The sequence below is a fragment of the Dromiciops gliroides genome, chromosome 4 (assembly GCF_019393635.1).
Source record: "Dromiciops gliroides isolate mDroGli1 chromosome 4, mDroGli1.pri, whole genome shotgun sequence".
Lineage (NCBI taxonomy): Eukaryota > Metazoa > Chordata > Mammalia > Microbiotheria > Microbiotheriidae > Dromiciops > Dromiciops gliroides.
This window is the reverse complement of record NC_057864.1, coordinates 78,132,142-78,149,441: the sequence shown is the minus strand read 5'-3', so window position 1 is coordinate 78,149,441 and position 17,300 is coordinate 78,132,142. Positions and strand designations below refer to the sequence as shown.

The 17,300-nt window shown below is 39.2% G+C and overlaps 1 protein-coding gene across 3 annotated transcripts in view; it reads right to left on the bottom strand.

Annotated features, from left to right (window-relative positions):
- C4H1orf21 (chromosome 4 C1orf21 homolog) overlaps positions 1 to 17,300 on the bottom strand; it is a 291,700-nt gene that overhangs the window by 27,657 nt on the left and 246,743 nt on the right. For all 3 annotated transcript variants that reach the window (XM_044005062.1, XM_044005059.1, XM_044005061.1), the window contains exon 4: positions 16,140 to 16,216. In XM_044005062.1, the coding sequence (XP_043860997.1) occupies positions 16,140 to 16,216 (77 nt within the window). The remainder of the gene's footprint in view (positions 1 to 16,139; positions 16,217 to 17,300) is intronic.

Sequence of the window (17,300 nt, the reverse complement as noted above, 5' to 3'; positions counted from 1 at the left end):
TACCTGAGTTCAAATCTGGCCTCAGACACATGACGCTTACTAGCTGTGTGTCCCTGGGTAAGTCACTTAACTCCCATTGCCCTGCCCCCCCCAAATCTCACCTCAGACACTTAACTAGCTGTGTGTCCCTGGGCAAGTCACTGAACCCCAATTGCCTCAGATATCTGGGGCCATCTCCAGTCATCCTGATCTATATCTTTCCACTGGACCCAGATGGCTCTGGAGGAGAGATTGAGGTTGGTGATCTTGCCCAGCCCTCCCTCACAAATCTAATTCACTTCAAGTCATGACATCACCTCTCAATATTATGATTGTCTTTGAGAAGGACAAACAACAACAACAACAACAACAATGAGGTTCTAAGAGTCCAGTGACTGTGTGAATAAAAAAAAAAGGGGAGGGGGGGGACAGATAAAGAAATATTGAGAGAGAAATGAAAAGATTTAGCAACTGATTGGAAATGGGGCATGAGGGAAACCCACTTAGAAGTTCCATTAAGCATGAATTTCACTAACATGAAAATATGATTCAAAGATACTTTATGTGATTCTATAATTGTCAGCAAACTAGGAGATAGGATTTCCTTCTAATCTGTATCAGTTATTTGAATGAACATTACAGGGAAGTGAGAGTTAACTTCTGCCTTCAAGTAAACACATCTGCTTCTAAAAAATGCTTAGGGAAGCCCTACATGGAATAATATGACCCGGTGGGTGTATGTCTACAGCAAAAGGAAAATAAACTCCCGATAATGACATCGAAAAGTATATTTTAGAAAAGCTGAAAGCAGCATGATACTCAGCTAACTGTATAGGCAGAGGCCAAGAGAAGGACAGCTGAGAACATAAATACACCTTATGTTATACTTGGTGAAAGTAATGACTCCTGGGATAGCTAATAATAATAATAATAATAATAATAATAATCTATTAGTGTAGGGGATAAAGAACCAGGCCTGGAGTCAGGAGGACCTGATCTAGGTCACTTACTAGCTGTGAGACCCTGGGCAAGTTACTTAGCCTCAGCTTGCCTCAGTTTCCTTATCTATAAAATGAGAATAATAGCACCTACTTCCCAGGGTTGTTGTGAAGATCAAATGAGCTAATAATTGTAAAGCACTTAGCACAATAACTGGCACATATTAAGCACTATATAAACGTTAGCTATGATGATAATAATAATAGTGACTAATAATGTGCATTTACAAAGTATATTTATACACATTATCTTATATCATCCTCACAATAATCCTGGGACGTAGGGATATATTTCCCAATTTTTCAGACAAGAATACCCAGGAACCAGAAGGGGAGGGGAGAATGTAGTCACTGTAATATCGTGGAAACTCAGGAAACAGAGGGAGAGAAGGGAATGAGTCATCCTGGAAAGCTATCTAGAGGACTTAATGTGTACCAAGTAGTCAATCAACATTTATTAAGCATTTATTATGTGCCAGGTACCATGCTAAGTGCTGAGGATACAAAAAGAGGCAAAAGACAGTCCCTGTCCTCAAGGAGCTCACAGTCTAATGGAGAAAGACAATATTCAAACAAATATATACAAAGCAAGCTCTTTACAGGATAAAGAAGTAATTAACTGAGGAAAGACAATAGAAGTAAGAGGGATTGGGGAAGGCTTCTTGTAGGAGGTAGGAGTTTAGTAGGGACTTAAATGGAAGCCAGAGCAGTCAGTAGTTGGAGTTTTGAGGAAGAGAATTCCAGGTCTAGGGGACAGCTAGAGAAAATGGAGTATATTGTTTGAGGAAATGGCGGGAGGCCAGTGTCACTAGATCTAAGAGTAAGGTACAAGGAGACTAGAAAGGTAGGATGGGGGCTAGGTTAGGAAGAAGGGCTTTGAATGCCAAATAGAACATTTTCTATTTGCTCTTGGAGGCAATAGGAAGCCCCTGGAAACTGCTGTCTGGGTGTTTATTCTTTTAATAAATTCATTTATTTTTGTTCCAGTTTGGCTCTTTGGGATAGAAATCTTCCTAAAATATGTTATCCACTTCCCTGTGTTTGTGAACAGAATTTAACTTTTTCTTGAGGGCAGGTTTCCTAAATCTTGATGACACAGGAACGTCAATTATTTATGCTAAATTGTAATACAGTGGGATCCTCCTTCCTTTCTGGGGGCACATGGAGCTGTTTGCCTTTATATCAGCCAAGTAAAAAACATCTGGACTTGTTGAGTTCTTGTTTCTTCTTTTGGGGGTTCTTCTGTCACCACCTTTGCTGTCACCTTTTGTTACCTCCTTTGAAATTTCAGGCATTTATTTCTTCTTGCGGTCCTTCTCCCCCCAGTTCTAATATGCTATGACCTCAGAAACCAAAAACCAGAGCTTGCTAGGAGCATGTCTGAAATGAGAGTAAATGTGCTCTGAGTGAGAGGCTTTACCATGAGAAAAGCTCATGTGCTTTGGTATATAGGCATACTTTATGAACAGCCTTCTGCTATGGCTAAAGGACTATTAAGTTAACCATTAATTAGGTTAACAATTGAATGACCTATGAGTGTCTCATTTCATCCTAATATCAAGCTGAAATATCTAGGGACTGACCCCGTGTCAGTGTCAGCTCAGAATACATGGTGATAATCTGTATCTATGCACAATATACACATAAGCATACATACATGCACACATGTGTATATATTCCACACAGATATAGATGAACATATATACATAGGATCATATGAAAAATGTCTACATCTATATATCTATATCTATAAATTATTAGTTCTGGTATCAAAAAGAAAAGGATCCACTACACACACACACACACACACACACACACACACACACCCCTCTATACTTCCTTCCCCCCCAAAAAAGGACCATGTCCTTCTTCCTACATCTGCCCTCAAAATGGTAGCTTTTAGGAATCCATGTTCATTATGCGGATTTACTATCCACCTAAATCCAACCGTTCAATAAACCATATGGAGGTAACATGTAGAGTAGACAAATCGTTGGATTAAGTACCAAGTATTTCTTTGTCTCTAACAAGCTGGGTGACATTAGGCAAGCCACTTCCCCTCCCTAAACCTGAGTATTTCATCCAATCAAAACCCACCAGCATTTATTAAGTGCCTATTATGTGCAAGAAGGCACTATGCTAGTTGCCAGGGTTAAAGACTGCCCCCCCCCAGTCCCTCCCATCATGAAGTCTAAATTTTCCTGAGTGTTCTACTGAATTACAGAATCTATAAAATGGGGTTGGGGGAAGGTTTGAAGCAGGTGGTCTAGATCAAAATGGAGATTTGCTTCCATTGGCACAATGCAGTAATACCTGCAAGTCACCAGGTTGCTTTCTGTACCTAGGATTGGGCATAGAGTGCAGAGAATGAAGAAACCCAGTGAGACACACATCTCATTCAAGGCTACTGCCTTTGCATTCCACACTGCAGTTCCCCAAAGTCTCACTGTGCCCACGTGACTTGTTTGACACCAAAGCTAATGGCTGGGCAGGCTCAAGATTTATTTACGGCAAAAGCTGTTTGATCTTTTCCTGAGTTGAACCACAGGCTTCCTTAACTACCACTTTTTCAAATTGATCCTTTAAGTAAAACAAACCGAATAAACAAGTCGTCCAGCCTGGAGACCAAATAGCATCAGACAGACTCTTTCCTAGCACAGATGAAGCCGACACAGACTTAGTTCTAGGACCGGATAGTCCATTCTTTTGAGGATTCATGTGGGAAGGGTGGGAAACAAATGACTTTATGCAGAGTCCCTCTGGTCAACACTTTTAATGCTGGGGTGACAATGGGACCCTAAAAAGGGGGTACCTTTTGAATCCCGAGATGTCGCCTCCCCTTCCTCTTCCTCTATGTACAGGGGGGAGGAGGCAGTATGGTTTGGGGGGGGGGATTCTCTGGACTTGTTTCCAAGTTGTGGCTCCATCAAGCTGTATGGCCGTGAGGACGCTAGGTGGCACAATGGTCACAATCCCAGGACTGGGACTCAGAAGACCTGGATTCAAATCCTAACTCAGATACTTATTAGCGTTTGGCCAATCTGTTACCCTCTCTCAGGGCCTCATTTTCCTCATCTGTAAAATGGGATACTTACCTCACAGAGTTATCGGGAGGATCAAATGAGATAATATCTGTAAAGTGCTTTGCAAACTTTAAAGAACTATACAAATGCTAATTATTATCAGGAAGGAAGGAAACAAGCATTTATTATATACCTACTATGTGTCTAGGGGCTGCTAGGTGGCCCAGTGGATAGATCACCGGTCCTGAAGTTGGGAGGACCTACCTGAGTTCAAATCTCACCTCAAACACTTACTACCCTGTGCAAGTCACTTAACTCCAATTGCCGTAGACATCTGAGGCCATCTCCAGTCATTCTGATATATATCTTGCTACTGGACCCAGATGACTCTGGAGTAGAGAGTGAGACTGGTGACCTTGTACAGCCTTTCCTTGCTTAAAATCCAATCCAGTGCAAGTCATGACATCACCTCCATGTCATAGTCCTCTTCAAGAACAAAGGACAAACAACAACAATGTGCCTAGTATTGTGCTAAGCAATTTACAAATATCTTATTTGATCCTCATAACTATAGGAAGTGGGTGCTGTTATTATCCCCATTATACAGTCGAGGAAATTGATGCAAACAGAAGTTAAGCAACTTGCTCAGGGTTACATATTTATTAGGTATTTGAGGCTGGACTTGAACTCAGGTCTTCCTGATTTCAGGCCATGGAATTCTATCCCTTGAGCTACTTTGTTGTTGTTGTTATTTCATAGATTCAGAGCTGGAAGGGAGCCTAACTTCTCAGAATCATATTAATTCATTCAACAAACATTCATTTGGCAGCTGCTATATGTCAGACACTGTGCTAAGCTCTGGGGATACAACAGTCCCTGCCCTCAGGGAGTTTACAATCTAATGAAGAAGACAACATGCAAACCAATATATATACAAGAGAAACAGGGAAAGCACTGTAATTAAGAGGGGTTAGGGAAGGTGGGATTTTAATTGAGACTTAAAGGAAGCCAGGAAGTTATCATATGTATAGTGTTTTTCAAACCTCAAAGCACTATATAAATACCAGATTTTTTTTAAAAGTAAAAAGCAAAATTTTGTTTTTCTGCAATTTTTGAAACAAAAGTTTACAAGTTTAGACTGTAAGTTCAAATTCTATAATCCATTCCAATGCCAAATCTCAATTTAGAAGCACCTTTCCCATGGGGCTTCCACATGCTTGGCATGCATGATGGTACGTGACATAAGCTTTGCCCTTTCAGCACCGTCCCTGCTGCTGCATGTACTAAATCTGAGGATCACCACGCCCTTCCTGGAGTATATATCACACTCTCTCATCTGCTCTTACCTAGAGATTCCAACATAGCATGGGGGAAAAGGAATCCTGAGCTTCCAATAACCACAGATATAATCTAAACATTTTTAGTAAAGCACATACTAGCATTATCACAGGAACTCTCTTGGTCCAGTCCCCAGAGTAACAAGAATCTCCTCTATGTTGAGCTACTATTTTATAGATGAGAGAATCAAAGCAAGTCAAACAAGTTAGGTCTTGTCCAAATACATGGAGGGATAGTAAGTGGTGGAGTTAGAATTTCAACCCAAGTCCCTTGATTTCAAATGCATCACTCTTTCCACTACATCATGATGACTCTTGGATAAGTCAATTAACCATTTGCAGATTTAGTTTCGTCATCTGTCAAATGAAGATAACAGTATCATGCTGCCCATCTCACAGGTGTTTTGAAGACTATTTTTGTGCTTTGTGATGTATAAAAAAATTTAAGGTGTGATTAAAACTAACCCTGACTTTGCCCCGGTTACATGACATCACAACTAACAGAGAAGAACTCACTGCTTGCCTTGAAATATAACAAGTAGCTTTTGTTTATCAGAAAAGGTAGATTGATTGTGTTATAAGAAATGATGAGCAGGATGCTCTCAGAAAAACCTGGAAAGACTTACATGAGCTGATGCAAAGAGAAATGTACTGTGTACAAAGTAAAAGTAATATTGTAAGATGATCAGCTATGAATGATCGGGCTATTCTCAGCAATACAATGATCCAAGACAACTGTGAAGGACTTATGATGAACAATGATATCCATCCCCAGAGAAAGAACTGATGGTGTCCGAATACAGACTGAAGAATAATTTTTTAAACTTTATTTTTCTTGAGTTTTTTTGTCTCCTTTCACAACCTAACATGGAAATGCTTTACATGACTACACATATATAACATATTTGATTGCTTGCCTTCTTAAAAGAGGGGTGGGGAGGGAGGAAGGAAGAGAATTTGAAACACAAAGTTTTTAAAAAAGTTGTTAAAATTATTTTTTACATGTAATTGGAGAAAAACAAAATGCTAAATATACCAAAAAAAGAAAAGGTATATTGGAGGAATGGCTTTGGGGTAGCCATAAATTATTCCTGAAAGATTTGTGCAGTGAGTGAGTCAGACCCTTCAGAGAAAGATGATGGTCTAAGATAAAGGTTTTGTCACAATAAGAATGACAGATATAGTGAGGATGAGCAAGCACTCACAACTGAAATAAAACTGATTTAACCAGGCTGAGGCATAAAACTCAATCTGGACAAATGTAGCTTTCTCCTTTTGCCTCCAATTCCTGACACAAGCACAGCAAATAAAGCAGAGGTTCTTAACCTGGAGTCAGTATACTTTTAAAAAATGAGAACTCTATTTCAATCACTATAATTGGCTTTCTTTTAATTCTGTTTTATGCATTTAAAACCTTTCGGAGAAGGGGTCCCCAGACTTTACCACAGTGCCAGAGAGGGCCATGACACAGAAAAGGTTAAGCAGTCCTGTTGTAAAGGTGAGTCAGCTATGGAATTGTCAAGAAGATATAGTTAATTATTAAAAAAAGAAATGTTTAGATCATGGCTCTAAAGCTGGAAGGGACTGGGGACCTCAGAGAGTACGACCTCAGTCTTGCTCATTTTACAGATGAAGAAACTGAAGTCCAGAAAAATGAAATGACTTATCACATAGGTAGTAAGATCATGCATCTAGTAGTTGGTATTTAGAACTGAGATGAGAACTCGGGCCCTCTGATGCCAAAGTATATTTTGCATATTTCCCACAAAGTCTCATAAAACACACCTTGAGTGATAATAATGATGATGATAATGTTGATAAATTGACATTTATAAAGTGTTTTTAGGTTTATAAAGTATTTTATGAACTTGATCTCATTTGGCCACAAACCAAGGCATAAAGTTTACCATAGGGGACTCTATCATTGCCATAGAGGTGGCCTCCCTAAGTACCTAATTCTTAGCTGTTTATAAAAACTTGGTGTACAAAACTCTGAAGCACATGGTTTTTCAATACATTTGAAATCACAAGATGAAGAATTCTTACTGGAGGAAGACAGGCGGTAAATGAATTTGCACACTAGCTTCCCCATGGCAAGTCACTTAACCCTGTTTGCCTCAGTTTCCTCATCTATTAAATGAACTGGAATAGGAAATGGCAAACCACTCCAGTATCTTTGCCAAGAAAACTCCAAATGGGGTCACAAAGAGTCAGAAATGCCTGAAAATGACTAAACAATAACAACAACAAATCTCTAGGTTATTTCCTGGCTTCTCAGAATAATTAGACTCAGATAATTTATGAGGGTTAATACTTTACTGTGTTTTCAAGAACACTTTATGCTGAGATTTCCTGACATTCAAAAAACTGCTTCTGTTACAAAGGCTTTTAAGTATCAGTTATTCTCACGATGATTGTTGGTATCCGATTCATTGCTAATAAGGCTTAACTGCATTATTAAGGGAGTCCCGTTTTTTCCCCATGAAAACAACACAAACACTCATTATAGGGAAATGATGGGTTCTGCAGCAGCTCACCAGTGGGAGAAGGAAGCCCTGCAGACACTAAAGACAAGAAGAACCAAATTTTTCATAAATTTACATGTGTTGACAGAAGGCACCTAGAGTCTGAATGGCCTTCTGTACAGCTGAAAGAGCTGAGAAGTAAATAGTCTTAAAGTAAGGTTGCCAAATTTATGAGTAGTGTTACAAAAGTTCTTTAGACCTAAAAGAAAAAAGGTTAATCTGCAGTGCATTTAAAAAACAACAACAACAGCCACACTGTACACTATAAAAGCATGGGGAAATTAGCTCATTTTCGTAAGTCAAGATGCTAATTCTTTATCAATCTCCAAGATTCCACCAATGGAAATGCGGCTCAATTTACCGCCTGAGATATCAATTGCTCCTTCTGTGAAGACAGGATCATTTCTCTCAGAGCTAGAAGGAATCTCCAAGCCCATCAAGTCTAACACTATCATTTTACAGATGAGGAAACTCCAGTCCAGTGAGGTTACAAGTGACTTGACCAAAGTCACATAGGTAGTAGGGGTTAGAGGAGAGACCTGAATTCAGGTCTTCTACTTCAAGCCTAGCTCTCTTTCCTAATAGCCTCAGGGAGTGGAGAGGGAAGAGAGGGAGGGATAGAATTTGGAACTCAAAACTTTAAATAAAAATGTTGATTAAGAAAAAAAATGGCATGAAACTTGATGGGGCGGCCAGGTTGGTACAGTGGATAGAGTGCTGGCTTTGGAGTCAGGAAGACTCATCTTCCTGAATTCAAATCTGGCCTCAGACACTTACTAGTTCTGTGATCTCAGACACCTCACGTCACCCTGTTTGACTCAGTTTCCTCATCTGTAAAATGAGCTGGAGAAGGAAATGGCAAACTACTCCAGTGTCTTTGCCAAGAAAACCTAAATGGGGTCATGAAAAGTCAGACATGACTGGAAAATGACTGACCAACATCAATGAAACTTGACATGCAGGATTATTTGTCTTTTGCTTTATGGGAATTTTCCTCTTATTTGCATAAAAATGATAAATCCCCTAAATCAGATGTAAAGAGCCCATACCATGCATTTCAATTTCTTGAGCTGCAGCTGCATCAAGGATAAAAACCATGGTATCTGTTGTCCCTTATTCTATAGGGCAACAAATAAGGTGTGAAATAAACCCTTTTTGAACCTCAAAAGCTCTGAACTCATCAGCATCATCAATGGAGTTCACATGGTTAAAATAGCAACTCCAAATTTACAGTTAAACTCCAAACTTGTCTAGAGTTGGTGAGAGGAGGGATAAAAGGGGGGGGAAGCTTTTTTTAATTCAACAAGATGCTTTAGAAGTTTTATGAAATGCAGATTTGCCTGATGTTAGTCCAATGTATCAAGGTTAAATTAATAGTCACTCAGAAGGCACAGAAAAGCTGCTCAGATGCATTTCTCTCCTCATGACTAAGTAGATAAGAGAATTTTATCATTGTACTTTTAAGGATCGACCTCAACAAGCCTGATACAGAGGTGCTTTGATAGCATACACGTTATTAACTGCCTATTGCCTCAACAGTCAGATACAATAGAAGAGAGCTCCGCAGAGTAATACAAAGTGGAGTCAGTTTGGCTTCGATGATAGAATTCCCCTGAAGGGTGATAAAACATGGTCACAACATACTGCCATGAATTCTGCAATAGATAATTTTAGATTCTGACACCTGTGAATACCTTGCTCCTGGTCTAAGTACGGAACTATAGAGGATTTCTTTTAGGGAGCTACAATAGATAGGCTATTCAATCCACTTTCCTTTGAAAATATGACTTTAAAAAACCACTCCATTCACAACATGCTTCTTACTCTTGTCATGGATATAAGTGTAGTAGCTCATTTTTTCATGGCCCTTTCCCCCCTTCCCCCAACCCAACTCCATGTGGTAGGGTACTGTAACTATTATCTCCATTTTACAGATGAAGAAACTGAGGGCCAGGGAGATGAAGGGTTTTACCCAGGGTCATAAGATAGTAAATGTCAGAAGTACAGTTTGGATCCACATCTCCTGACTACAAGTCCACACCGCTTTGTACTTAACCACCTTGGCAACTTAAGGTCATTTTGCTGGGATAGGTTGGTGGTAGTGAGCTAGGAGATTACATATGGGTGTGTGTTTGTTATTATTTCTCAATTAAATTAAAGTCAACAAGTATTAATAATGTCCAACTACATGTATGACATTGTGATTGATGCTAGGGATATAAGGCTGAAATAAGATAGTTCTTGCTTTCACGAAGTTAACAATAATAATAACTAGTTTTTGTATAGCCCTTCAATGTTGGTGAAGTTCTATAAAAATATCTCATTTTATGCTCATGAACCCTAGAAGGTAGGTACAATTATCATCTCCATTTCATAGATAAGGAAACGGAGACATACAGAAGTTAGGTGACTTGCACAGGGTCATAAAACTAGTGTTTGAAAATGAATTTGAATTCAGATCTTACTGACTCCAGGTCTAGCATCTTATCCACTGTGCCTCTACAACTTTGAAGGAACCTAAGCCATATACAGAAATAAATACATTGGAATGTGAGAAATGAATTGATGGAGTTTGTAAAAGAGGGCAATGAAAGATTCTGAGAAAGATCCACTTCTTTTTTTTTTTGGTGAGGCAATTGGGGTTAAGTGACTTGCCCAGGGTCACAAGCCAGTAAGTGTTAAGTGTCTGAGGCCGGATTTGAACTCAGATCCTCCTGACTCCAGGGCCAGTGCTCTATCCATTTCACCACCTAGCTGCCCCATGACAGTTTCACTTCTAACTTGGGTATCAGGGAATGTTTCCAGGAGGAGTTGGTAGCTAGGCTGGACCTTGAAAGAAAAAGATAATTTTACTAAGTAGGAATATAGAGAGTTTCAGGCACTTAGGATGGCCAGGGATGAAATGTGGAAGAATATATGGTCCCTCAAAAGCTTTGGTCCTGGCCTCTCTTTCTCTTTTGTTTTCTTTCTTGGCAATCTCATTACTTCCAAGGGTTTGACTGTCATCTCAACAAAAATGGCTCCCGAATCCATATATCCAGCTCCAATGTTATCCCCAATTAATTCCAATCTCAAATCTTCAACTGTTTATTGAATAGTAGCATCTGGATATTTAATCAGTATCTCAAACTCATATCCAAAATAGAACTCATTGATTCCCCCCTAAATTTCCCTATCAAATTCCCTTCTTTCTTTCTTTTTTTTGGTGGGGCAATGAGGGTTAAATGACTTGCCCAGGGTCACACAGCCAGCAAGTGTCAAGTGTCTGAGGCCGGACTGAACTCAGGTCCTCCTGAATCAAGGGCTGGTGCTCCAGCCACTGCACCACCTAGCTTCCCCCTCCCTTATTTCTTTTTCTTTCTTTCTTTCTTTTTTTTTTTTTTGAGGAATTTGGGATTAAGTGACTTTTCCAGGGTCACACAGCTAGTCAAGTGTCTGAGGCTGGATTTGAACTCAGGTCCTCCTGAATCCAGGGCCACTGCTCTATCCACTGTGCCACCTAGCTGCCCCTCCCTTATTTCTTTTAAGGGGACCATCATTCTTCTAGTCAAATGGACTTTTCAGCCCCAGAATTACTTGATTCCTTTTTTTTTTTTACCGTCTCTTACTCCCAATATTAATCGGTTGATGAGTCTTGTAGACTCTTCCTCCACTCCACAATATCTTTCATATCCGTGCCTTTCTCTATTCACATAACCACTACTCTAGTTAAAGCCTCTTACCTCTTGTCTCAATTACTTCAAGAAGCTTCTAAACATCTTTGTAAGGCACAGGTCTGATCATGTCACTGTCCCGCACAAAAATCTTTAGTGGCTTCCTAGCTATTGGATCCTGAGTGTGATGTTGAAAGATAGCTTTCCAACATTACTTCCATTTACTCCCCTTCATACACTCAATATTCTAGCCAAATTGTATTGCCAGATATTCCTTGAATTTGGTATTCCTTCACCTTACCTGGATTTTACACTAGCTGTCCCTCTTACTTTTTCCTTACCTCCTCTGCTACTAGAGAAACCCTTTCCTAACCTCCCTGGTTATTACTGTTCTCGATCTCCTAATATTACCTTGTATTTTATATACATACACATATGTACATATGTCATATTTATCCTTTGTCAGTCAGTTGACAAACATTTATTAAACTACTATGTGCCCTGCACCATGATAAGCACTGGGGATACCAAAAGGGCAAAAGATAGCCCTTGATCTTAAAGAGCTCACAATTTATTGGGGAAGACAACAAACAGATATGTACAAATAAGCTTTACACAGGAAAAATATGAAATGATTAGGAGAGGGACATCACTAGAATTAAGAGGGTTTAGGCAAAGGCTTCCTGTATAAGCTTTGTGTGTGTGTGTGTGTGTGTGGATAGTAGGTGTTAATTGAATCTCTGGTAACTTTTATTGGTATCAACATGAAGGATAGGAGGGGGTCATCTGCTGGGGAGACTGGGAGTAGATCTTGGAGCTGCTATGGCAAATGTAATAGTTAATCAGAGATGAATCCAAGAAATGTCATGCATAAGTGAGGACTCAATGGAACTCAGACGGCAAAAATTTGTAAGAGAACCATTCAGCAGAATTTCATGACTTTCTACAGAAGTGACCGATACTCCAGAGTAAGAAGATTAAAGAGGGATGGTGGAAGTTACAGGCAGCTAGGTGGAACAGTGGGTAGAACACTGGGTCTGGAGTCAGGAAGACCTGGTTTAAATCTGGTCCTAGACACTTATTAGCTGTGTGACCTTGGACAAGTCATTTAATTGCTGTCTGTTTGGTTTCCTCAACTGTAAAACGGGGATAATAATAGCACCTATCTCCCAGGGTTGTTGTGAAGATTGAATGAGAGTGTTTTTTTTAAAGTGCTTAGCACAGTGCCTGGCACATAAATAAATGCTAGATATTTCTGCTGCTGTTGCCACCACCACCACCACCAATATCACTAGAAGGACCAAGGGATTCAAGGATGGAAGAGTGTATCACTAAAATGGCCAACTTTAGGATTGGGTCATGACTACAAAGGGAGAAGAGTGAAACCAGAACAGGGTGCTGGCCTGTGAGGACAAGGAGAAACTGAAAGCTCAGAGGTCATGATAAGAACAAAGAGCAAGTTAATGGGAGAATTAGAAGGGCAGGACAATGAGAAAGGAATTTCTGAGTTGAGGATCTTGGAAGCAAAATAATTTTGAAAGACAGTGAGATGTGAGGATTTGCTTACTCCTGTGAGTGGAAGAGGAAGCATTTGAAATCAACTGAGTTGAGCAGGCTGGGGATGTTATGTTGATCAGCAGAAGGAATATTGACAACCGGTGCCATCCTTACCTTCCCACCATTTCTTTACCCAAAATGCACAATCACTCTCCAAATCTTGCCCCTTTTACCTCCAGAACCATCTCTTCCACCTCTTCCCTTCTCTCCACTCACAAAGCCATTGCCCTAGTATAGATCTCATCAGTGCTGGCCAGGATTATTATCTTTAAAATGGATTTTACTGATGTCTTTTGTTCTTATACCACCTTGATTTTCCCCTATATTTCTCCCCTCTTCCTGATAGAAATCTTTTATAACAAAGAATTTTTTTAAAAAGAAAGAAAAAGAGGAAGAAAGGGAGGGAGAGAATTTGAAACCCCAAATTTAAAAAAAGAATCCTAAAAAGAAATAAAAGGAAAAAAAAAGAAAAATGAGGAAGAGATACATCAAGATAATCTGATGTTGCAAGCAATGTTTGTGCCATAGTCATGGACTTTCCCCCTCTCCTCACTTCTGCAAAGGTGTGGAGGGAGGTTTTTTTTTCACATTCTTTCTTTGGAATCAAGTTTGTTCTTTTTCATTTTATAACATTCATCTTTGATCATACTGTAATCACACTGTAGTGACTGCTCACTTCCCTTTGCATCAGTTCAAATGTCTTTCCACGCTCTTTTGTATTCATGATGTTCATCATTTCTTATAGTGTAATGACATTATGAAGAGCACAGTGCACATCTATGTTTAGCCATTCCCCAATTGACGAATATCTATTTTGTTTGTTAGTTCGCTACAAACACAAAAACGTACAGCTAGCTATAAATATTTTGGGTTTTATGGAGTCTTTCATCCATCCATCCATCCATAGATATTGATAAATCTACCTATTGATGGATTGATACATATTGATTGATATTGATAGATGGATAGATAGATAGATAGATAATCTTGTCTGAATTAGATCAAGAGTCTCCTAATTGGTCTCCCCATCTCAAAGTCTCTTCCCACTACAATCCATCTTCTACATTTCAGCCAAAGTGACATTCTTAAAGCACAGGTTTGACCATCTGACTCCTCTAACACAATGAACTCAAGTGGCTTCCTCTCATCTTTAGGATCAAATATAAACTTCTCAGGCATTCAAAGCTCTTCACAGCCTGACTCCAACTTTCCTTTTCAGCCTTGTTATTATACTTTACTGCAAAGGTGTTCTGGAATCGGTTTTATATCCATTATCTCATTTGAGCCTCATAATACTCCTGGTTCTCTTCTCCACGAACTCTATGGTCCTACTGGCTTCCAGGTTTTTCCTTATACAGGGTGGGCCAAAAGTCATGAAGGAATTTCAACATTTAATTTAATTTTTAGTTCAATGTTTTTATTTAAATTCAATATTCAATAAAATTTAAGAAATTGAATAATTCCTTTATTTTTTGTTTTTAATTTACAATGTCATAGCATCATATACAGTATACATAGGAAATGAATTTTCATTATGTGTGAAAAATTAAATCTTATAACTGGTGAAAAATAAAGAAAAATAATTTTCAGAAAGGTATTAAAACATTGTGACTTTTGGCCCACCATGTACATGACCCTCCAACTCCTGTGTCTGTGCCTTTATACTGGATTATACTCCCCCATGCCTAGAATACATTCTCCTCACCTCAACCTCTCAGAATTCTGAGTTTCTTTCCAGATTCAACCCAAGCACCAATTTCTATATGAGGCATTCCCTGATTTTCTTCCATTCTTTCCCCCCTCGAATCATCCTGTGTTTCTTTTGTAGCCATAGATATGCATTGTCTCCCCCTACTAAAACATCAGGTCCTTGAGGGCATGAACTATTTGCTTTGGTCCTTGGATCTCCTGTGCCTAGCTCAGTGACTGGCACATTCTAGGTACTCAAATAAATGTTGTTGCTTGATTGATGATGCTTGCTTAATGGATCTATTACTACATAAGGATAGGGACAGGGAATGGACCTGTGATTTCACTGCTATAGAGAACTCCCAGTCAGGAAACTTCCTCTACTAATGCAGGACAACATGTTCTTTGCAACATATAGTCTTAGAGAGCTTTCTAGGGCACTGAGAACTGAAGCTATTTGCTCTAAGTCTTACAAGATCAAAACTTGAGCCCAAGTCTTCTTGGCTTTCTATCCAGGTTATCATACTGCTTCTCTATGATCACATATTAGGAACAATCATGGGATTCTTTGTAGAAGTTCTAGTCCTAAAGGGCAGATTGCGGAGTAATGGGTAGAAATTTCCAAAAGGAAAATGGAGTTTTGATGCAAGGAAAAGAGTCCAAACCAAGAGTTACCCCAAAGGGGAACAGACTGCCTCAGGAGGTAGCAGGTTGTCCCAGTTGAAGGTCTTCAAGCAAAGGCTGGATGAGCATTTCTTGGGTATGGTATATACTTTATGAATAGACTATGGGGTATTCTTTTTCAGGAATGGATTGGACTAGGTGGCTGTGAAGATTCCTGCCAATTCTGAAATTCTGGGATTCTGTGAAATAGGCAGTGTTGTACTCTGGGGAGCAGATGAAATTCTATAGCAGAAGCTTATTATTGTTAGAGGCTAGGTGGTGCTTTGATGGTAGAGTCAGGAAGATCTGAGTTCAAATCCAGCCTTGGATACGTAATAGCTGTGCAAGCCTGGGTGAGTTACTTAACTTGTCTTTGCCTCAGTTGACAATTGTAAAATGGGGATAATAATATCATTTACCTCTCAAGGTTATTGAGGATCAAATGAGATAATATCTATAAAGCATAGTGTCTTACCACAGTGTGTGACACATAGTAGGTACTATATAAATGCTATTCACTTCCCTTTTAGTTTCCACAGATAAGTCAGACCTTTTTTTCCCCTGGAAAGGTGAGGATTGCTGCAAAATATACCCTATGGGTTAAGTTCCCCTATATAAGGAGCTTAACTGGACATTTGGGAAAACAGGACCAGGAGCCCTTTATGGTTTTTTACTTAAAATATTGTCATAGAAATCAATTAGAAATATAACTTACTTTGCTCTAGGTTGATGTACCAATCCCGGAACCTCTTTATTAGGCTTAAGTCTTACATTTGAACTGGCACTTTTTTCCTGCAAAACAAACATGCAAAAAAAAAGATTAGAAAATCATCAGGTGGGCAATAAAACATATATTCATGATCAGAAGGTTAGGATTGTACATAGAGGGAGGTAATTATGATACAGTAGAAAGGTGTGAATCAATGGGGAAATGGCTGGATTTAGAATAAGGAGACTTAGTGGGATCTAAATGCAGATTGCCATTTACTACCTCATATAACCTTGGGCAAGTCACTCAATCTGACTAGGCCACATTTTCAACTATAAAATGAAGAAGCAGGGGAGAGGGGAGGAACTGGATGGGTCTCTTGTACCATCAAAGCTATAAACCATGAGAGCCCTGGATTCGGTACTGGAGAAACTGTATTCAAATCCCGAGTCTGTGTGAACTTGGACAGATCACAACTCTTTGGGCCTTTGTTTTGTTATATGTAGAATGAAGGTGGCAAACTAGTTGCTCTTTGAGGTCCCCTTCCTCTCTTTTATCTATGATCTACACAGTTTCATCGTATCAGAACAGTCTTAAAAATAGAGTATACAGGTGGAAACTGTCAACTCATCTGATGGAATAATTTAAGCCTTGAAAAGAGGATGTATGGCTCATAAAAATTGACTCTGTTAATTATTAAGATGATGCTGAGAAAACAAAATAGAAATATTTAATTCTCAGCTCCTAAGAAGAAGGATGGATGAAAATTAGCAGGTTGTGGGGAATGAATTAAGAAAGAGGGAGAATGTATGATTCTAGGAGAGAAAACCAAGGATGATAGTCAAATCGGTGAAATCTCAATCATAATTTCTTTCCCCAGATTGATTCAAATTGGCTATGTTTTTACATATAAGTGGTAGCTATGGCTAATGAGACAAAAATGTTCACAGTATCAGAGCCACCTATAGATATATGACTAAAAATAAAGATAAATCTGTCATTTTAAAAAGTAAAATTGAAGGGCAGCTAGGTGGCGCAGTGGATAAAGCACCAACCCTGGAGTCAGGAGTACCTGGGTTCAGATCCGGCCTCAGACACGTAACACTTACTAGCTGTGTGACCCTGGGCAAGTCACTTGACCCCAACTGCCTCACTAAAAAAAAAAAA